This window comes from Cavia porcellus, unplaced genomic scaffold (genome assembly GCF_034190915.1).
Source record: "Cavia porcellus strain 051 isolate PalLab524CR breed Dunkin Hartley unplaced genomic scaffold, mCavPor4.1 scaffold_27, whole genome shotgun sequence".
NCBI classification, from domain to species: domain Eukaryota; kingdom Metazoa; phylum Chordata; class Mammalia; order Rodentia; family Caviidae; genus Cavia; species Cavia porcellus.
This window is the reverse complement of record NW_026947510.1, coordinates 19,262,917-19,285,113: the sequence shown is the minus strand read 5'-3', so window position 1 is coordinate 19,285,113 and position 22,197 is coordinate 19,262,917. Positions and strand designations below refer to the sequence as shown.

Genomic DNA, 22,197 nt, shown 5'->3' with positions numbered 1-22,197 from the left:
CCCGCCAGGGAGCCTTGCGCAGGCGCACTCCAGAAGACCCGGCCGGGCGTCCCTCGCGCTTGCGGCTGCGCACTGAGCTAGTTTTGCGGCCTCGCTGCTTGACGGCAGCCGGTGTGGCGTTGCCGGGTAACAGCAAGCGCGTGGGCTCAGTCAGGTGAGGTCTAGAGCGCGGAGGGGCCAGGCCGGGGTCGGATAGGACTGGGGCTTGCACGGTAGGCGCGGGTCTCCAGACGACCCCCTTGCCACAGGGTTGGCGGGGAAGGGCTCGCGTCTCCCGGAGCTGGGGCTGCGGAGGAGGCTCCGGGGACAGGTGGCTGGCTTGGCTGGGGGAGGCGTGTGGCCTCCTGGCCCGAGTGTCTGCCACGAGCCCGCACGGAGAGCATCCAAGAGCGGCTAGGTAAATATGCGGACGGCACGCGTTTCAGAGCTAGGCGGGCCCACTTTGGGGACGGGGAAAATGCCGACCTGCAGGCGCGTGCGCCCCGGGGCGCCATAGTCTTCGGTGTGTGGGCTGGGATGCAGCTCGTGGGCGGAGCCCCGCGTGTGATCTCCAGCATTGAGAGCCACACACCCAGCCCGCGTCCAGATCCCTGACTACCCACAGAGCCTCTCCTGAGCATCGATTTCCCGGCTTCCTTAGGCCTTGCCATCCCGCACTGTCTCACTTTTGGCCTCTGTGAGGTACAGATAGTCATTGTCATCGGGCACCCGAGCTCAGGTGGCACTCGGGGTCTGGAGTTCTTACCTGCCTGTGATGAGATTTCATTTGGTTCGCGGTCCCCTCTTCTGCTGTCAAGGCACTGAGCGCAGATGCGAAGGGCCTTAGGGGCAGCCTTTCTTTTCTGCTTTGCCTTCCAGCTTCAGCAAGAAGTCAGTCTTTTTCCTTTTGTTTCCTTTTCCTTGAGACAGGATGTCGCTGTGTAGTCAAGGTGGCCTTGAATTCACTATGTAGCACCAGCTGGTTGAGGCCTCGCTGAGATCCTCCTGCCTCTGCCTCATGCTGGGATTACAGGTGTGCACACCACACCAGGCTCAGCATGAAAGACTTATGAAGCTTTCTCTGTTGAGTTTTACTCTCCTGGAAAGGGAACTGCTTTGTGAGACAGTTCCTTTCGATCGTCTCCAGAAAGCTGATGTTGGTATTTATGAAGTCATTCTTTAAAAAAAAGAAAATTATAGTAATAAATAAAATTAATATAAATATAATATTAAAAATAAATATAATTAATATAATTGATTACTTACAGTACTGAGGGTTGAACCCAGGGCCATCACACTGAGCTACATTCCCTGGCCTTTTTTACTTTTTGAGACAGTATAATGCCTTTCTTGCAGTATAGAGCCTGGAAGATGCTTTTCCTCTTTACGAATTGTTTAAAATAATAGCTTTATATCATCTCAAGATGTATCTTTCCGTAAAATATCATTTTTAAAACGTACAATTCAGTAGGATTCACAGAATTACATGGCTGTCACCTTCGCTGCAATCTAATTTTAGAACATTTTCTTCAGCCCCAAAATAAACCCTGTGTCTGTTAACAGTCACTCCCATTTTCTCCCGTTCCGGCAACGCCCAGCTCTGCACATTTGCCTGTTCTGAATGTTTCATGTTGGCGATCTCATCAGTGGTCTTTTTTTTTTTTTTTTTTTTTTTGTCTTTTTCATTTTTATCGGTACCGGGAATCGAACTCACGACCGCCTGCTTGCAAGGCAGGTGCTTATGCCGCTGAGCTAAATCCCCAGCCCATCAGTGGTCTTTGTATCTGGAATGTTCACTCAGCATAGTGCTTTCAAGTCTCTGTTGTAAAGTGTATCAGAGCTTACGCCTTTTTGGTGGCTGAGTAAGGTTCCGTTGTGTGGTTTTGTTGATCAACTATCCACTTGTGGTGGATAGTTGAGTGGAATCCATTTGTGGCTGAATATCACCAGCTGTGAGCAGTCAGGTACAAACTTTTCCATGAACTGTGCCAAGGAGCGAAATTGCAGGGTCCTGCCGTAGCTCAGTGTTTGGCATTTCAAGAACTTGCTACGCTGTTCTCTAATGCCATCTCTAATGCCACCTCTAATGGGGTGACAAGGATGATTTTTTTTTTTTTTTGTCTTTTTCCTTTTTATGGGTACCAGGGATCGAACTCACGACTGCCTGCTTGCAAGGCAGGTGCTTATGCCACTGAGCTAAATCCCCAGCCCCGACAAGGATGATTTCCTCTCATACACTTGAGCTGGAGAACAGTTGTCCCTTGATCCGCAGATGAATTGGTTCTAAGACTTAACCACTGATACCCAGGTGTAAGGGTGTTCATGCCCCTGTGTAAAATGGCACAGTACTTGCACACAGCCTCTTCTCCATGTACATGTGTTATCATTTCAGAGTCCTCTACCTAAGGTGATGCAAGTGCTCTGCGAATATTGTTACACAGTAAAGTTTTGGGAATAAGGAAAAGGGGAAAATGTCTGTATATAACTATCATGGAAGCAGTTTTTCTGCATATCGTCTCCCCATTGTTGAACCTCCGGATATAGAGCCTACATGTAAGGGACCAACTGTACACATTCTGTTGGTTCTCTTTTCTGAAGAACTCTAACAAATAAACAAGTTTTATAAAGAAATGATTAACATATTAAGAAAGGTTTCGATCATAGATACCTAGTTATGAGTACACTAGTCCCTCAGGTTACAAACTTAATTCTTCCATGATTCTGGGTGTAAACCAATTGGATGAGAACCAAATCAAATTTCCCCATAAGGCCAACGCTGACCCTACCCATTGAATTTGATCCTGGGAGTGATGGATCCAATGTTTTGGATGTATTCAAGGCCTTTTTGGAGTGCAGAGCGTTTGCTAGATTTAATTTGCTAACTTGGCTTCATCTTACATCCTATGACTACAAGGAGCCCTAAAAGTCCTCAAGAAACATGGTTGGCTGAGTGAATCCAGGGACAAAGTCCCGGCAGGCAGGGATCCAGGGCCACTTGCTCCCTGGAGACCTCTTGCTGCAGGTTGGGACTCGTCCCTTGGCATCAGTGTCCTTTTTCCAGGGAAATACGGCGCCCACCTCGCTGGGGGCTGTGGGCCTGAGATGCTCTCAGTGATGTGCTTGTACAGCATGTTGTTGTGACTCCCCTTCTTCTGGGTAACGATTTTGTAAAGATCCTGTTTTCCCCACAGACTGCAGCAGCCCTTTCCAAGACTGCATGTAAACGATCAGTGTATGGGTAGCTGTTTCTTTGAAGAGCGCTTGCCCTTGAGGGATGGCAGAAGCTGTGTTCCATGCACCAAAGAGGAAAAGAAGAGTGTATGAGAGCTATGAGTCTCCTCTGCCGATCCTGTTTGGCCGGGACCTGGGTCCTCAGAAGGAATTCAGAATATTCCGTGCTGAGATGATCAACAATCATGTGATTGTGAGGAGCCCAGCGGACATGGAGCAGCTATATGGGAAAGTAAGTGTCAGCAGCACCCCACTCCCCCAGCCCTGCCAGCTTGGTCCTGCGCACTTGGCATCAGGTGCCTGAAGCTGCATGTTGTGGGAGTAGTGGGCTGTGTGGGAGCCACTGTACCCCAGCCTGCACTGCAGTGATTAAAAGCAGTGCAAAGGTGCCACTTACAGAAATGTGCTTTGGAACCAGAGCATCCCCTGTCCACCATCACATTCCTCCAGGTTCGTTCGTGCTCCCGGACAGGTCAGCTGAGACTTCTGAGCGCCCACTTCTTACTGTTCTCTCCGGCGAAGGGCATCTTAGATGGGGGCAAGGTCTGTTTTTTACTGTTTTCTAGTAATGACGGCCTGGGTTGAGGTTGGTAGCTCGCTCATTCCTTTGCCTTGAAGCTCATTTAGCACTAGGGGTATTTAAAAAACAGCTTGATTGAGATCTGATTTACAACGATAAAGCTTGTCCTCTGTCCATGCACAATGCAGTGGTTACCTTAAATTTAGAGAGGGTGCAAGCACCACAACTGTGCAGTTTTAATATTGGGTTTTGGGGAAGTAAACCAAGGATCTGGCACTGTGACACCAAGTTACGCCCCTGACTCCATGAGCCAGTGTTAGGACGGTCCCTTTGCCACAGCGTGCCTATCGAACTGGGTCCCAGCTTCCGCTCACAGCCTGAGGCACACAGCGAGCGGCCTCGGGTCACCTTCCTTGTGCCCTCTCCAGAGACTACAGGAGTAGGTAGAGGCACCCTGCCTCTGAGGGTGAGCACAGACCTTGACTCTCCATGGCTCAACATCGAGGTCTTCATTTGTACTCCCTGTCAAGCAACAGTCTTTATAAATGCCATGCACTTTGTATATTCTGGCTGTTAGATCTACATGGAGGGTGAAGGGTTTTTATTTTAATTTTAGTTTTCTGAGGCCCAGACAGGAGGATCACAAGATTGAGACCAGTCTGTGAGATACTGTCTCTAAAGAATTTTTAAAGGGTTGGGGCTGGAATTTAGTGCAAGGCTGAACACCTGGTGACAAACAAAAATAGCATGGGTAACTACATGTTGCTTTTGGGATCAGCCCCAAGGGAGAGCACTTCAGTTCTGGGGTGCAGAGGGCCTGGGCAGCGTGTCTCTCAGGCACACAGTGTTCCCGATCCACAGGCAAACAGCAGTCTCTGTCCCCGCCACCTGTGTCCTCTGTGTGTCAGACCCAGACCAGAGTCAGGTCAGTGAGGCACACTGCAAACTTCCTTTGCTCCTCTAGAGGGCAGAGTCACAGAAAACAGAAATCATGAATAATCATGGACAGCCAAGAAGAGCGAGATGAGCCACTTGTGACCCCAGCAGTTGCATTCCGCTGTTTCTGGGAGGTGTGTCTAACTACAAACTAATTCCTTCCTCTCTTCCCGGAAGGGTTATTTTGGAAAAGGCACTCTCTCAAGAAGCCGTCCAAACTTTTCCATCTCGGACTCGCAGCTGGTTGCAAAATGGAAAGGTAAATGCATGCTCTCCTCAGTGCTTTCTGGCCCAGTAGACTTTGGGATCTCACCTCAGTAAGGTGCAGAGTGGTAATGGGTACGTTGGAAATTTCCATTTCTGGCACCATTGAAAACAGGGAAAATTAAAAGCATCAGTTTCATCTGGTTAAGATATAATTAGATAAGGTTTTTAAGAGATTTTATTATAAGAAAGTATTCATTGTCAAGAGGAGTTCCCAGTTCTGCAGGGAAGTGCAGAAGTGTAACAGGTCCCATGCTGGGGCCCTGGGAAATGCACTTTCATGTGTTGCCGGTGGGAGTCAGTGGTGTTCCCCTCCAGAAGGGAATCTGGCAGTGTCCACAAAACCATGTATCATTCCCTGTTTCCTTTTCCCCCATTCCTATCCCCTCAGTCCCTGGTAACTTTTATGAGTTTCTTTTTCTCGATATTTTCTATATAAGAGGACTCATGCAATATTTGTCCTTTTGTGTCTGGCGTCTTTTGCTTAGCATAGTGTTTTTAAGGTTCATCTGTGCCATGGCAATATCAGAACTTCATTCCTTTTCATGACTCAATAATATTCCAGCGTGTGGTCAGACAGCCACATTTTGTTTATCCATGCACCTGCTACTAGACACTGAGGTTGTTTATACATCTTGGCTGTTGTAAATAATGTTGTGGTCATTGGCCTCCAGATACCTGTTGTGAGTCTCTCTTTTCATTTCTTTTTCGTGTGTACCCAGAAGTGGAATTATTAAGTCATATGGTTGTGCTGTTTAACTTATTTTGTAAACCCAGGAACTCTTGAATACTAGGCAAGCACTCTATCACTCTGCCCCAGCCCCCCACATTTAACTTTTAACTATTTTTGCTTTTTTTGTTTTGTTTTATTTTTGAGACGAGCAGGCCTCAAACTCATGATCTGCTTTCTCAGCCTCCCAAGTGCTGGGATCACAGCTGTGCACCATCGCACATGGCTGTGTTTCACTTCTTAAGGAACAACTTGTTTACCACAAGGTCTGCATCGTTGTACCCCGCCATCAGCTGTGCCGCAAGGCTTCCGGTTTCTCTACATCCTTGCCAACCTCTGCTTGCTTACTTTCTAAATACTAATCATCTTGGGCTGGGAGCTCAGTGCAGAGCATTCAGCTACCAAGTATGAGCCCTGGGTCTGATTCTGTGTGTTGCCCTGTGCCCCCTAAAACAGGTCTTAAGTGGTTAAGTTTCTGTTGTAGTTCGTTTTTGTTTTTATTGAGATAGGGTCTTGCTAAGTTGTTCAGCTTGGCCCCAGACTTGCCATCCTCTTGCTTTGGCCTTAGCATTCTGAATAGCTGGATGACAAGTGTGTACCACCGTACCCAGCTAAGACTTAAATTTTAATTAAGTCTGGTTTATCTGTTTTGTCTGTTGTTGCTTGTGCTTTTGGTACTGTTTTTAATAAACCAGTGTCAAACCCAGGCTTTCCCCTGTTTCTTCTGAGTGTTACGGGTTCAGCTCCTTGCATTTGGTCTTCTTTCCCTTTGAGAGGTTTTTGCAGGGGTGAAGGTCCAGCTTCATAGTGCCTGGGGCTGTGCAGTTGCCCGTCACATGCTTTGTTTTTAACTGGCACCCTAACTTCCTGGAATGGGTCTTCAAGATGTACTGGCCAAAACAGGACAGGAAGTAGTGGAAGGCTGCTCCTGACAGCACTGTTTGTGAAGTTCAGAGGCTGGGTGCGACCTGACGCCAGCAGAAGGGCGCCGCGCAGGGCACAGGCAGGAAGGCGACGGGCTCTGCGTGCCGTGCTGTATCTAGGAAGAAGGGTGTGTAAATATGTGCTTATTGTGGTTTTTAAAGTGAAAGAATTTGCCTCATACAGTGGCACATATCTGTAGTGCCACTTACAAATCTGCAGGAGATTTGTAAGTTCAAGGCCAGCTGGGAACTTAGCCAGGGCCTAGATCAGTACCAATACTGCCACAAAAAATGATTTAAGGAGTTAAGTGTGTATAACCTGATTTACACTATGTATACAGGTATGGAAATATCATGTTACTCCATTACTATGTACTTTCATATATGAGATTAAAAATAAATTTAATCAAAAATAAAAATGGAACAAGAAAACATAATTTTTTTCAGTACTTGAGATTAAACCCATGGTGCTTTTGCACTGAGCTATAATCCCCCACCCCCCTCGCTTTTTATTTTTGTTTATTTTTTTAATATTTTGTGAGACAGCCTGCACTGAAATTTTCTATCCTCCTGCCTCAGCCTCCTAAAATGCAGGGGTTACAGGCATTTACCACCATGCTCAGCTAAACCATCATTTTAAAATGTCTCTAGGGAGGAATGAAATAGGATGGGAAGAAGTGAGACCATACAGATTTAAGTCTGGAACTTTGTAAAGGTACAATATAGTAATAATTACAAAATAAAATTAGATTTTAAAAAGTAGTGTTTTTTTTTTTGTTTTTTTTTAAATAGAAATAAGATACCCAAACAAGCATGTCAGGTTGGGTTGCATAATCTCTTAGGGAGAAACTCTTTGAGTAACTGAAACCAATACTTCCTCAGACTTAGTGGGATAGACTTTTTTTCCATTTTCTCTGACAGAAAAATGGTGCCTAATAAAATACCCCAGAATCCATCTGCTTTGAACATTAACCCAAGCCTCACCTCCCAGGCTGTGACTTTGGGACCTGAGTTCTCCCCTTCCTTGATTGTTAGTGGGTAACTTTCCCTCTTAGGGGAAACACATCTGGAACTAATGGAGCTCCTTTGCCATTACAGATGTGGAGACCAACATGCCCATCATCATGTCAGAGAGGTAGGTCACAGCCGATTTCAGCTGTGGCTGAAAATCGCACTTCTGGTGGATGCATCTTTGGGCGGTCTTTCCTGTCTACAGCCCACCTTCTCTTTCTTTCTGGCATTAGACACATTGTTCAGGATGCTTCTGAGTTGAATGTGGATCAAATTCTATTTGAATACATTCAGGTTTTAGGTCGCCCTAAGCTGAACCCTTTGCCAGCCAGGCTGCTTTGGAAGTAGGCATCAGCATGGAGTAATGGGCATCAGGAGGCCAGTTTACCCTCCTTCCGTGCTCCACGGGGGTCAGTGAGGGTTTCCCAAACCCTATCCCTGGCCGCTGCTCTGGCCTTGTGCTCCCTGTCCCTTACGAGCTTAGTGCAATGGTCCATTCTGGGGACACAAGGACCAGACCTTCTTCCTCTGCAGCCACATGTGGTGGTCCCTACCATCACCCCAACCTCAGTGTCCCCACAATGGGTCTCCATTCGTGGCCCCTTGTTCAGTGTTCATCCTGCTTCCGGCACACACCAGCAGAGTCTGGCAGCCGGGTGCCAGTGGCCAGCGGCCAGCTAGTGGCTACAGCCCAGCCTGGGAAGTAGAGTGGACTCTGGTCTGGAGATGCACCAGTGGGGCCCCAGTGTGAGTATCTTGTACCACACCTTTTTGTTTCTTGTTCTTTCTGTGGGGTAGGTGTAGTGCTGGCTTAGAATCTAGGGTCTCAGATATGCTAGACAAGTGCTGGACTGCTGACCAGCTGTGGGTGCAGGGTTCTTTCAGGTCTTTCCAGTCTGGGCAGTGGATGGAGCTGCAGCTGCAGCTCTGGGTGACCACTCACTTGGCACACACGAGGCCCCTGGCTCCATCCCCCACATGAAAGGGAAACAGAGACTTGTTGAAGGTTGTGGGCCCCTTCCCACTAAAAGGAACCACGTTAATAAAGACCTGGGGTTCACGTAGCAGAGCTTTGTAGACCCAGGAAGGCGCCAGAATCAAGGCTGTGGTTCTGATAAACAGGTTCACTCTAGGTCTTTGCCTTCCTCCCGTTGAGGTTCTCATCCCTACACACCTGTGACCTGGCGCAGCTAGGAACCACCTCCAGTTTGTGGACAGCCTCGCTTTCCCCACTGACACCGAGAGGCCCGCACCAGGTTCCTGTGGGGGGCTAGTGGGAGGTGACCCATTTCTTGGATGGGGCAATCAAAACACAGGGAAGTGAAGTCATTTGCTTGTCACACAGTAGTAGGTGACTTAAATCAGGGCTGGATGCAGAGCATGTGTGGTCCCAGAGTCACTGCAGCTCAGCTATGGGAGTAACCTTGTAAGGGATCAGTCTTCTGTGCATTGTGGAGAGGCTCCTGGGGGTGGAACCAAGGTCTTGCACAGGCTTGCCAGGTGCTCCACCACTGAGCTTTGCCCCCACTCCTTTATTATTTTGAGACAAGGTCTAACTAATTTGCCCAGGCTGGCCTCAAACTTAGGATCCTCTTGCCTCAGCCTCCCAAGCAGCTGAGATTACAGACAGATACCACGTTCCTATCTACATTTCAGTCTTTCAGATTCAAGCACATGCTGTAATCCCAGCACTCAGGGAGGCTGAGACCGGTCAGAAGTTTAGCACCAGCCTGATCAACTTAATGACTTAGACCATGTCTCAAAGAATTAAAATTGTTAAAAAGTTCAGAGTTGTTGCTCAGTGTGAGAGCCTTGGATTCAGTCCCCAGTATCGGGGGGAAAAAAAAAAAAAAGACCTTTGAGATTCAGTTCCCCGTATGTGTGGACACACTCGTGTCTGTGTGAGATGATAGGGTGTGGACTCGGGGATTCCAATGGCTCAGGTGAAGAGCCTGCCAGTCTCCTAAGCATACAGAGCCGATTTCCCCGGGAGATCATGTGCACTATGCATCACAACAGTGACCTGCACACAGATAAGGAGTCAGGCATCTGTCTCATGAGCAAGTGACACTGCAGATGTCATGGGTGCTCTGTGGATGCACTGTCAGCAGCCACTTACAGGTCCCCAAGCCCCACACAGTAGCCTCAGACCAGGAACCAGCAGAGCCTTGGGCGTCTATCCCTTTGTTTTCTTTTGTTTCTTTCGTTTTTGTTTTTGATAAGTAGTAAGTAGCTATGAAGATCCTGGGACAGTAGCGGCAGGAATGCATGGGAGGGTGAAGGGAGAAAGGGCTGTTTTTTTTGTAACTTGGGAAGTATTTAGGTGTTGCCTTCAAGACTGAAAAAGTTCCTGTATGTTTTCTCATGAAAATACACTCTGAAAGTTGTTCTGGGGAAAAGGCTATTATTTCTTTCTGTATCCAGTGAAGAAGTTATTAGGTGCTGTGAAAAATACTTACCAAAATTCTCATTTTGCTCTGCATTGCTGTGCAACGGGTCTTGATATTATGGATTAAACATCAGAAACATTGTAATCTCCAAACTTGAAAATAAAACCAAATGAATCCTGATAGAAGATGGTCATTTTCTCTCTGTATTTACCTGCCTCTCTTGGTTTTAAATTCTGTAAGTTTTGCCAAGTGTGATGGTGTGTGCCTGTAATCCCAGCACTCTGGGAGGCTGAGGCAAGATTGCAAGTCCCACCCTAACCTGGGTAACTCAGCAACTGAGTGAGACCCTGACTCAAAAAGGCTGGGGATATAGTTCAGTGTGAAGGGCTGGGGCTTCCTCCTAGAGCCAGAAGACACAAACACAGTCCTGTCAGCTGCTGGCGGCTCTGACTGCTGTAAGCAGCTGCTCAGCCCCTGCTAGTCTCTGTGCTCTGCTCTCTTTGGCCCTGGTGGCTGGCAGTGTTTCCATCTGCAGGTATCAGCGTCGTCTGGCATGGGCCACAGATTTCCTGCGCAGACAGGGTCAGGATGAGAGCACTGCACGCAGCATCCTGGAGGAGTACACGAAGCCAGTCCAGTGTCCCAGCGAAGGGAGCAGTACAGAGGGGCAGCTTCAGGCTGGACTCTTGGCAGGAACAGCGGGGCTTCCTGGGATGGATGGAGCCTCTGGCACTGCACAGGAGACAGGAGAGGCCGACATGGGCTCCGGGCCTGACCCAGTGGCTGCAGCCGTCTTCAGGGATCACGTGGGAGAGGACCTCACACCTACTCCCTGGGTTCCCAGCTGTGCACAGGATGCACTCAGCCCGCAGTGTGGCCTTCAACCTGCAGCCAGCAGCCTGCTACCCAGTGTCCTCCATGCTGGAGAGAGGGAGTCCGGCCCGGAGTTCGTGCTGGTGGAGGAGGAGGCAACCAGGAGCGAGAGGGAGGACACCCTGGAGGAGGAGGTAAAGAGGAAGGGTCTGGCCCCCTCACTACTCTGTTTCCGTGGCTTCAGTGCCCACGGCCCGGAAGTGTCCTCTGCCCCGACTGCTTCGAAGATAACACGCTTTTTCAAGAGTGTCACTTTTATCACAATGTATTGTTAGAATTGTTCTCCTTTATTACTATTACCTATTTTTAATCTCTCACTGAGCTTCATTTATAAGTTAAACCTGAAATGTGATTAACAAACACAGGGAATATTTAAATTTTTTAAAAAATTTATTACTAGAAGACACACATTGTGCTGGATGTGGTGGCACATACCTATAGTCCCAGCATGTAGGAGACTGAGGCAAGATGGTTGCTGCAAGTTCCAGAGCAGCCTGGGCTACGTAGTAAAGGCCAGCTGAAACTACACAATGAGGTCCTTGCCTCTACTCTCCCTCCAAACATTGCATTGAACACACTGAGCGCGTCACCCTCACCACTTTGTGGAGCAGTTCTCAAAGTCCTCTTTCTCAAATGTCTTCAGTTGTCCTGTTGTGGCTGCTTCAGTGTCTTTAAATGATTCAAAACATTCATCTTTCTTGATCACTTTAGCCTTGGGGAACAGCCAGAAGTCCACAGTGCCAGGTCTGGTGAGTGAGGCAGACAGGACACACCAGAATGGTTTTGTGAGCCCACCTTTCCATTGGGTGGCGCTCAGCCGTAACATCCATCTTATTTTCATAGACATGGAAGGACTTCCAGAGCTACGGCAGAGTGGCAGAAATGGTGGGGAAAGAGTGCCCGAAACAAGGGGGTGTTTTCAGCAGAATTCATGGCAGTGAGCCTTTTATTGTGATAAATTTCTAAAAGGTACACACTCACTGTTTGGATCATACCTCATATATCATAGATGTGCTGGGCAGGAACAGCAGTGTCCTCAGGACAAGGTGCAGCTCTGAAACCCTGCCTGTAGAGCCCTCTATGGCCTATAGGTGGCGGTAGGGAACCCCGGTCCCCTTTCCACAGCAGGTCCGGTGAGACTCAGGAACACAGCAGTGTGGGCACCCTTTCCACTACAGCGGGGGTGGGGAGTAGATAACATTAACTTTCTCAGACTCAAACTAAAGCAAGACAGAAAACTGCAGAATGGCAGTGGCATTGCACATAACCCTGAGCACAGCGAGAAAGAATGACACTTACGAAGGCTTGTTAAGAGTAGACATGCTTAAGGGTAAAAACAGATTCACCCCCATGCGTGCAACTGCACGAAAAATGCATGGGGAAAAAATGTTAAAAGTGAGGAAAAAATCAAAGCTTTCTGCACATAAGTTATAAAAAATGAGATTTTTTTATTTATCCAATGGCTAGTGAAACTTAGGAATTTATAAGAAAGTAGTTTTGGGTTTTAGTTTGTTTTTATTTTTTGTGGGGGAGAGAGTGTTTGTTTTTGAGACAGGGCCTCACTTTGTAGTTCAGGCAGACCTTCAACTTGTGATCCTCCTGCTGCAGCTTCCCAAGTGCTGGGAGTACAGACCTGCACTGCCACACTCAACATGAAAGTATTTGTTTTCAGAGGCAGTCTCTTCCACGTGGCTTGTAGTGCATCTGTGTATTCTGTTGTGTTTGATTTTATTTCTATCTCTTCAGTTGGTGCAAAGAAAGAGATTAATATGCAGAAGAAACCCCTACAGGATCTTTGAGTATCTGCAGCTCAGCCTGGAAGAGGTACATTTTCATTTAGGAATTCATCTCCATTGTGTTACTTCAGTTCCAGGAGGTGCAGCACTGTCCTCATCGGACACGAACCCACCTCACCCTGTGTCTTATTTTGGAGTCACTGGATGTCGCAGTTAAGCACTGAAAGCCCTGCAGGCGTTGTGTATGGAAGCTGCCTAAATTTCATTCCTCCACCATTTCCCCTCAGTCCTCAGCTCTGCGTTAGGGCTGGGATGCTCATTGGTGAGCGCTTGCCCAGCACATGAGAGACCCTGATTCCACATTGGAACACTACAAGAAAGCGTATGTTCTGGGGAGTGGCACTGGGCCATTCCACAGAGCATTTAGAGGGACTCATCTTAGTACTTCCCTTTTCGCTAAGTTTTCAGATTGGCTGAATAGGATCGCGCTCATTCGCACTAGCCTTTAAAAACCAGACAGCTCTTCAGAGATACAGTTCACACACCATCAGTTCACCTGGTTAACGTAGACAAACCAAGGCTGGAGATACAGCTTAGTGGTGTAGCACGTGCCTGATATGCACAAGGTCCTGGGTTCTACCCCAGCTCTGCAAAAAAGTAAGGTGTATAACTCACCACGTATAGTGCCGCAGTGCTATAATCCAAGCAGCTCAGCCTGGTCAGCTTACTGACACTGTCTCCAAAATGGTAAGTAAAACATGTACCTTGGTGTTGTTTAGTCTCCTGATGGAGCTTGACAAGCTCTAATGGGTCTGACTCTCACTGAGCAAGCAGGTCTGTGTCTCCTGCTATCACATCACTTAGGTGGCACATTTTTCACCACAGTGTGGTAGTTGCACTTTAGCTGAGCCTCCTTCCCTAAGATGCCTGGTTGTAAGTACCACTACTCAGACCGGCAAGGCCTCTCGATCAGGTATTGGTGCACTCAGCCCTGCCTTTCCTGCTTAAGTCTGTGCTGCACCCAGAAAGCCCCTTCTGCTTTTGAAGGTCTGGACACTCACAGGTCCCAGGTGGGCCTCAAGGCCGGGTGCACAGGCAGTGTGGTATCTTCGTGCCCCACCTCCCAGCTTGTACTCCCTTCCTTGCAGAGGCCGGCAACACTGCGTAGACTTAGCGTGGAAAGGCATGTTTGGCCACATTTACTGCATCGCTGTTGACCATGAAACACGGCAGCTGCTAGTCATGGGTGGGCTATTCCAATTTAAAGTAATTAAATTTGAATGTAATTCAGAATTCTGTTTCTCATTCATACCAGCCACATTACAAGTCCTGGGCAGTTGCATGTGGCCCTGTGTTTACCACGAGGGATGCCACACACATGCAGCCTGCCACATCCTGAGCACACGCCAAGGTGGCCTGTGGGTCCTGGGCTCTTTGTGTGCAGCCTCTTCCTGCAGAGCAGAGCCATAGGACACCTGGATAGGGGACAGCACTGTGCACGGGAGGTCCTTCCTGTCCGGTGTAAGGTGGCTGTAGCAAAATCGAGAAACAGAATCTGTGTCAATTATGAATTTAATCCCATGTCTTCTAAAATACTTAGGTTGAAAGAGAAATATCAGAGCTAGGGGTGCAGCTTAGCAGTAGCACATGGACTTCACATGTATGAGACCCTAGGCTCATCCCCTCACCAAAAATAAAGTTAAATAAGTGACTTTTTACTAGGTGTTCCCATTCAGTTACTACCTCCTGCAGTGCAGTCTTTGGAGCCTGTGACCTGGACAGATCAGGATTCCACTGTGACCCAAGTCTGGCGCCTTTCCAGAGTTGATGAGAAAGCTCTTTTTAGTTGCACTTAAGAGCAGCTTTATCCACGTAAGGCCACCATCTCACATGCTGCCCCCAGGGGAGTGTGTGCATGATGCAGTTCGAAGCAACAGTTTCCATGACAAAAGCAGGCCGTATGACCGATTGGATAGTGACTTAAGGATATCAGTTTGTATCTGACAGGAAGAGAATGGGATCTGCAGTGGTCTCTTGAGAATGCTGCCAATTGCTAATGGTTGTTTTCTACTGGCTCCATTTTTAGGCCTTCTTCCTGGTCTATGCGTTGGGGTGTCTGAGTATCTACTACAAGAAGGTAAGATGTTTTATGTAAGGGTAGCTCCCCTTCTCTGATGTTCACAGTAGGTTCACTGATTTCCATAGTACGTTTGTTTTGTGTTGTGAGACAGGGTCTCATGTAGTTCAGGCTGATGTTGAACTCACTGTAGCCCAGGGTGGTCTTGACCTCCTTCCTGACTGCTGAGCACAGGGGTTACAGCCAGCACACCTGGCTAGTCCATATTGCTGTAATTCAGATGTGCTTGTTTCTGCTAAATTAAATAGGAGTTGAAGTTTTTTTCTCTTTAAGTTTTAACTTCAGGTTCTGAACTGGGAATATGCAGGCAAAAGCCAGCTTTAACCATTTTAGACTGAGTTTCACTCTTGTAGACCAAGAAAAGCACAGTGTCTTATACACAGACCAGGAAATCTGTGTCCAAACAACACTGAATTAACGGAGCTGGGCGTGGCGGCAATTCCTGTAATCTCAACACCTTAGGAGGCTGAGACAGGAGGATTCCAAATTCAGCAATTCCGCACAACTTACTGAGACTTAGTCTCAAAACAAAGAGGGGGTATGCTGAGACAGGAGGATTAAAAGTTTAAAGCCATCAGAGGCTACACAGTGACACCTTGCCTCAAAATAAAATACAAAAGTGCTAGGGACATAGCTCAGTGGCACAACATTTGCCCAAATGTGTGAGGCCCTGGGTTCCTTTCCCAGCCCTGCAAAAAACAAAAGCTACAGGTGTTTACCAGATGTGTCAGTTCCCTTTCACACACTGTTTCCTGTCCTGCCTCCACTTGGTAAGAATTTTACACCAAAGTAACCGGCTTAGAGAAGATGAGTCATCCAAAGCCACTCACTACTCTGGTTAGAATCTCCTGCATCTGGTGTGCTTTCATACTGTGGCCACCATGCACAGAAGAAAGACAACCACATAGACAGCACCCAAGGCTAGGGACTGGGCAGAGGGGAGTCTACGCTGGACACTCGCTGTGCTTTTGCAATTTCAAACCATAATACCGCTTCAGAATAAATTGGTAAAATAGAATGATAAGCAGAATGCTTAATAAGACAGAGAAAGTATTTTTGTCTGGTCTTAACATAAATTTATCATTTGTCTAATTGTGATTGTTTTCTTTCTCTGTCTTACTCTCTCTGTCTTGGTCTCTCTATCTCTGTCTGTCTGTCTGTCTCTGTCTGTGTCTCTCTCTTTCCTGGGGCCTTCCACATGCTAAGCAAGTGTTCTATCACTCAGCTATGTCCCCAGCACTGTGTATTTTATTTTGAGGCAGGGTCTCACTGTGTGGCCCATGATGGCCTTAAACTTGCAATCGTCCTGACTCAGCCTCCTACATAGCTAAGAATACAGGTATGGGCTACCTTTCCAGCCAATGTTTCATCTCATGTTTTATTTGCGTGCATATTTAGTGGTTTGGAAGCACATTGATTGACTTCTTTTCCTCTGTGTTGGTTGCTCTTAGTTGCACAACCCCCTTTTATGGGCTGCCGCTGGGCTCTTCCAGGTGCTGTAGCTGAAGAGTCCTCACCATCTGGAGACACCAGGCTCTCCAGGCTGGAATCCTGCCTTGTCCTTGTTAGAGGAGTCAATGCTCACATGTGGGGCTTTCATATAAGAAACACAAAAGAAAGGAAAAGGAAACATGGCAGCAAGCTTGCACTTATACTGGTGGGTTTTGTTGCTGTGGTGCTGGGGCTGGAGCCCAGCTACGCACATGTGCTGAGCACTGCTCTGTCTCTGAGCTGCACCCATGGGGTTAAAACCTTGAGCCCAGGGGCTGGGGATTTAGCTCAGTGGCATAAGTACCTGCCTTGCAAGCAGCCAGTCGGGAGTTCGGTCCCCGGTACCGATAAAAATGAAAAAAAGACAAAAAAAATTAAAAAAAAAAAAACCTTGAGCCCAGCCAAACCAAGCACATCGCAGTTAGCAGCAGAGCCAGAGCCCAGCTGAAGTCAGTTCTTTGCTGAATGGGGGCAAAGCTCATCTCACCCAGTTTCGCGTTGCACTGGGTCCTGGCTCCTTGGAGTACACTGTCCCCAGCTGCCCTGTTCTGTCAGCTGTGTCAGTTATACTTGAGCATGCTGCCCAAGCTACTTTCTGGCCTCGGGTGTACTTTCTGGCTCTCCTCCTGGTCCTACTCATGAAGGACGTTACTCTCTTTTTTTCCTTCTCTAGTGCTGGGGTGGAACCAGAGCCTGGGCATGCTTAAGCATGTGATTCACCACTGAGCTGCACCCCAGCTTCTATATCTGTCTTTCTGCGTGCCCCAGATCCCCAGTGGATGCCTCAGGTGGAGGCCAATGAGTCATTTTCTGTTTTCCTGGTAACCACATTACATTTAAAAAGAAAAACACAGGTGAGCGGTGTAGTGTATACAGTTTTATAATATAGCACTAACAGGCTGAGACAGGAAGATTGCCTCAAGATCAAGATATAGTGAGACTGCCTCAAAAAAAAAAAAAAAAGGAAAAAAACCTACTTGGTTAATATTTTAAAAGCAAGTGACATTACTTTTAGTAACAATAATACATAGCTCATGTAACCCAACATATCCACAGTTTGCATTCTTTCTCTACTCTCCCTCCGGTTGGACTCCTGTGTGTGTTACACTCACAGCACTTGTTTGATGAGCCATGTGAGGGTAGTGCCTGCCACACTGGACGGCCCAGTCTGGGTGTCCCAGGAGGGCCCTGCATTTGCCCCACTGCCACTGCTGCTGCTGAGGAGCCACACCAACAGATACTGGTCCCTAGCAGAGGGAAACAGATTATGCATAAACAGCACCTCTTTCTTTTAAATAACTTTAGGAACCCCTGACGATCCGAAAGCTCTGGCAGGTATTCACCGCAATTCGACCTACATTCAGGACAACCTACGGGGCTTACCACTACTTCCGGAGCAAGGGCTGGGTGCCCAAGGCAGGGCTCAAGTATGGGACAGATCTGCGTGAGTATCCCTTCGTGGGGTGGGTGCAGGACCATGCGTGTTACCAGGGAAAGCAGTGGATGTGCTTGTGCTGATTTGCCCTGGCTTACGTAAGGATCTAAGGCACTTGAGCACTCTGGGAGACTGAGGCAGGAGGATTGTAAGTTTGAGCATATCCTGGGTAACTTAGAGACCCTGTCTGAAAATCTAAAAAAAAAAATTTTTTTTAAGATGACAGATTTTTTTAATCTTTATGCTGGTGGACTGCTGGATCTTCACACCAGCAGATTGTTGGGAGATTAATTCCTCAAAGGCAACACCCCTGAGTTGACAAAGAGTTTAGTTTATATAGAATTTAGAAGTGGAAAGTACAAAGCAAGTGACAAAATGTTACATAATTGGCTATATGCATTGAGCCATATTTTGACAGGATGCTAGTCTTGAACAAATTTGTTGAAACAAGGGAGACATTTATTGTAATGTAAAAATACTCCAGGAATAGTGCCTCTTTCCTTGAATTATTTGAGTGTAACTTCGTATGCTGTAACATCAAGCACTATGGCGACTACTATTATGTTAGATTACCTGGTGGTGAAACACAATGATGCTTGAATGGTTCGGTTCTGCCCTGCGTTGTTCTGTTACAGTGTCCTCTCTTAATCTCAATCTCCCCCCCCCTTTTTAAATTAATCTATTTTCTCTCATTTTTTTAATTAAGGGAAAACTAAATTAAAAATAGCGGGACATATTATAGTAACTTTCTTGGTTTTCCTGTTAACCTGATTTGAACCCCAGTATTGCTCTCCCCCTCTTGTTCTGTCTGATTATTCTGTATTCTATTTTGTTTGATAGTATCAAGTTTGAGGGCATAGGCAATCACTTTGAAGGCAATAAGATGTACTATGATGCCCATTATGGTTTGACTATTACCCTTTTTTTGAAGTCCTGCAAGGTCTTCAGTGTAGGTTTTATTGGTCTTGTTCTGTACTGTTTTGATCAGTTCTATTATACCTGATGATATAGACAACTCAATTTAAAAATAGCAAGAAGCACAATGATAACCACTTTTGATCACCTGGTATTCTATTTTTGCATCATGTGCTATGCCCTCCCTTCTGTTCTGACTCTGTTTTGCTTAGTCACATTTGGTTTTATTTGCTTCAAAAAAAGTAATAAGAACCGTGGGAGTAATAAAATCCAAAAAGTCTAATTGTTACTGTAAAAAAGAGAGGAAAAGAAGGTGGACTAAAGGATATAACCACGGGTACTTCAAGTGTGTAGGATGGAAAACCATATTACTGAGCTTTTGTTGGATCATTGAACGGAACTGTCTCCAATTTCACTGTATGAATGTCTACTTTATATGCCTTAATTTTGTAATTTGGACAACTTCCTGGGAAAATAATGTGTAACCTATTAACTGGTGATTTCTTACTGTATATTTTTGTTTTCTTGAAATACTGTATTTTTTTTTTTTTTTGTCTTTTTCCTTTTTATCGGTACCAGGGATCGAACTCACGACTGCCTGCTTGCAAGGCAGGCGCTTACGCCGCTGAGCTAAATCCCCAGCCCCTTGAAATACTGTATTATTTGTACCCTTTTACTGCCTTTTTTTTTTTTGATGTCCTTTCTTTTTTCTCTTTAAATAAAAGAAAAAGAATCTAGAAACCACAAAAAAAAAAAAAACCTCCAGGAAACAAAGGGCGAAAGCCCTTATAGAGTGAGCATAGTTAAATGCATTATCATAATACATAACATTCCAGGGAGGAGCCCTTTACAGGGTTTCCTTGAGTAGCCCTGGGTACCTTAAGGTACGTCAGAGATACGCAGCTGGGCTTTAGACACTGTCAGGGTCAATTGAATTTGACAAAGTAGAGTAGAAACTTGATCAGAGACCTCTAATTGATCGTGAAATACCTTGAAGCTTACTCTTTTATAAATTTGTTCTTGGGCCAGGTACATAGCTCAGTGGCCTAAGTGCCTCCTTGGCAAACGCAAGATCATGAGTTTGATTCCTGGTACCTAAATAAATAAATGTGTTCTTACATTAAAATTATGCCCCAGCCAGAGATATAGCTCAGTGGCACAGCGCCTGACAAGCATGAGGTTGGAGTTCAGTTTCTGGTACCAAAAAAAAAAAGACACAGAGATTGAAGTATAATTGTGCCCCAACATTCCTCCCTGTTTCTGTTATAGAAAAAAAAATCTTCCTTAGTTTCCCCAGTTTCGTTAGTAACGAGCTGATAAGAGGGAGTAGCTTGTAAAAGAAGTTGATAGTGTACAGTTTAAACGACTTGTGCTTTGAACTTTAATTTGAAATTAATTCTAACGTGAATTTTTATACATTCCTAGAACACTAATCCATATTATCTCTAAAGGAAACATGTTTAGTGTAGTGTAGACAGTTGAGAGTCAGCAACCCAAGATTAACATTTATGAAATAAGAACAGAGGCAGGCTTTCTGGGAAACTCTGTGCTGGCGTGCAGCTCAGAGAATGATGGTTAATACCAGGATTAACTGAAGCTGTGGAACTGGGAAACAAGCAGGACAGCCAGACACTGAATCCAGGACTCAGCAAAACAGCAGGATGTACCAATGTAAGGGAGAAAGAAGGCGGTTTTTGGAGGAGACCTTTCAGTTCTCTGGGTACATAACCCAGAGTCCTGTAGCAAGCACTAAAATAAACAAGAAAAAGTCATTTAAAAATTCTTTAAAGTGCTGGCATCGTAACTCTGTAAAAGCCCTGGGTTCAATCCTAGTGCTTAAAACAAGAAAGGAAGGAAGGAAAGGAAAAGAAAGAAAAGGAAGGGGTGTCTGGAGTGGGAGGGAGGGTGGAGGTGGATCCGCACTCGTGCAGTCAGGCGGGGAAATGTGTGGAGAAGCTGTAGCTCCAGCCCAGGCTTTTCCTCTTGTTTGCTCCCTGACCGTAGAAAAGTGACAGTAGACTTTTGGAACTTCCATGATACAAAGAGCCAGCTGCCCTGGAAAGCCCCCTGCAGCCCTCCTCCTGGCAGTCCTGAGCCCTGTGATTTTGGTCAGCCCCACACTATGGGCCTCAGATGCTTTATCTGCCAGGCAAAAGTATGTGCAGTGGTACCCCAGTCACAGCTGTCACCCGTGACTGTCCTCACTATGTGTGGGTACCATCCTGCTGCACAGTCCTGATCTCAGTCCTCCCAGTGCTGGGGTGTGGTACTGTGTGCTGGGTACTCTGCTCCTCACGCTTCTGAGGGGGAAGGGTTACCAGCCCTGGATCATTTCCGGGGACTGCAGGAGGCTGGACCCTGGGTTAGGGCTCATGCTTGCAGGGTGCCAAACCAACAAATGCAAAGAGGAACTTAAGGGACTGCACAGCCCAAGACAGGTAAGGAAGAGTTGGGCACCATGGTGCATGCCTGTAATCCTAGCATTTAGAGGCCAAGGCAGAAAGATAGTAGGTTTGAGTCTGGCCAGCCTGGGATACACAACAGACCCGGCTCAAAAAAACGTTGGGCTGGAGATTTAGCTCAGCTACTTAAGTGCCTGCCTGGCAAGTGTGAGGTCGTAGGAGAAAGACAGGTGAGCACACAGGGCCCTGGGCAGAGGCTGCTCCCCAGAACTACTTCGTATTTATATTCAGTATTCAGGGCAGTAGTGGGTTAGGGTTAGGCCAAGCTAAATTAAGCCCAAATCAAGCCCTCTTTTCTTTTTTCTTTCTTTTTTTTTGGGGGGGAGGGGGGTGCCAGGGATCAAACTCAGGACTTCATGCTAACCAGGCAAGCACTAGAGCCGCTGAGCTAAATCTCCCAGCCCAAATCAGGCCTGCCAAACAGTCCTTTTCTCACTGCAGTAAGGACTCGTGATAAAAGGCCATTATGAAAGTTGTACTTTATCCCAAGTCTCTTCTGTTGGGTAAAGCTTGTCAAACTGTGTTGCTGGAACAGCACTGGCCACAGTGGTCTGATTGCCATTGTATCTGGGCCCACCCTCATACTAACCCTAACCCTAACCCTAACCCAAGATCGTTTCCCAAGTAGTGTCACATTTGTAAGTCCCAGAGATTAAGACATGGTCATATCTTTTGGGGGCCACCAGTTAATGCTCTGTAGTCTCTGAAAGTTTCTTTTTTAAAATGGTTCCTGTACCTGCTGGTTTATTTTTCATCACATTGAGACTTTTGGAATCACTGTATGGGAAGGACTGCATTCTACATAAGGCTGAATGTCCCCCTCCACATCAACCCTTCTGCACATGTAGGTGACATTTACTTATTATATGTCCTAATTATTTTTCTCATTGCTAAGACAGAATATCTGACATCCAAAGTTAAAGGAGGAAAGGTTTATTTTGGCTTCGTTTGTAGAATTTTCAGCCCATGGTTGGCTGACTCCAAGACAGGGTGGCATGGCAGAGGGGCCTCACAAAGGAGAAACAGTTCATAGCCTGGCAGGCAGGAGGCAGCAAGCAGCGGCAGCCTTCGTTTCCCTTTCATCTCATCTAGGCTACCCACCTTTTCAGTGGTGGCCACACACACGCAGGGTGAGCTTTTTACCCACATCTAGAACAATGCAAA

General features: G+C 46.7%; 1 protein-coding gene across 17 annotated transcripts in view; it reads left to right on the top strand.

The window, feature by feature from the left end:
- Positions 1-22,197, top strand: part of Tsen2 (tRNA splicing endonuclease subunit 2) — an 86,755-nt gene continuing 64,558 nt past the window's right edge. For 13 of the 17 annotated variants that reach the window (XR_010043766.1, XR_010043774.1, XR_010043773.1 and 10 more), the window contains exons 1-8: positions 161-397; positions 3,171-3,442; positions 4,844-4,925; positions 7,682-7,718; positions 10,520-10,991; positions 12,604-12,681; positions 14,680-14,730; positions 17,527-17,665. Coding sequence is in view for 1 of the 17 variants with exons in the window: in XM_003462735.5 (XP_003462783.1) it covers positions 3,254-3,442; positions 4,844-4,925; positions 7,682-7,718; positions 10,520-10,991; positions 12,604-12,681; positions 14,680-14,730; positions 17,527-17,665 (1,048 nt within the window). In the remaining 16 variants the exon portion in view is untranslated. The other 4 variants (XR_010043777.1, XR_010043778.1, XR_001199554.3 and 1 more) reach the window with 3 other exon arrangements.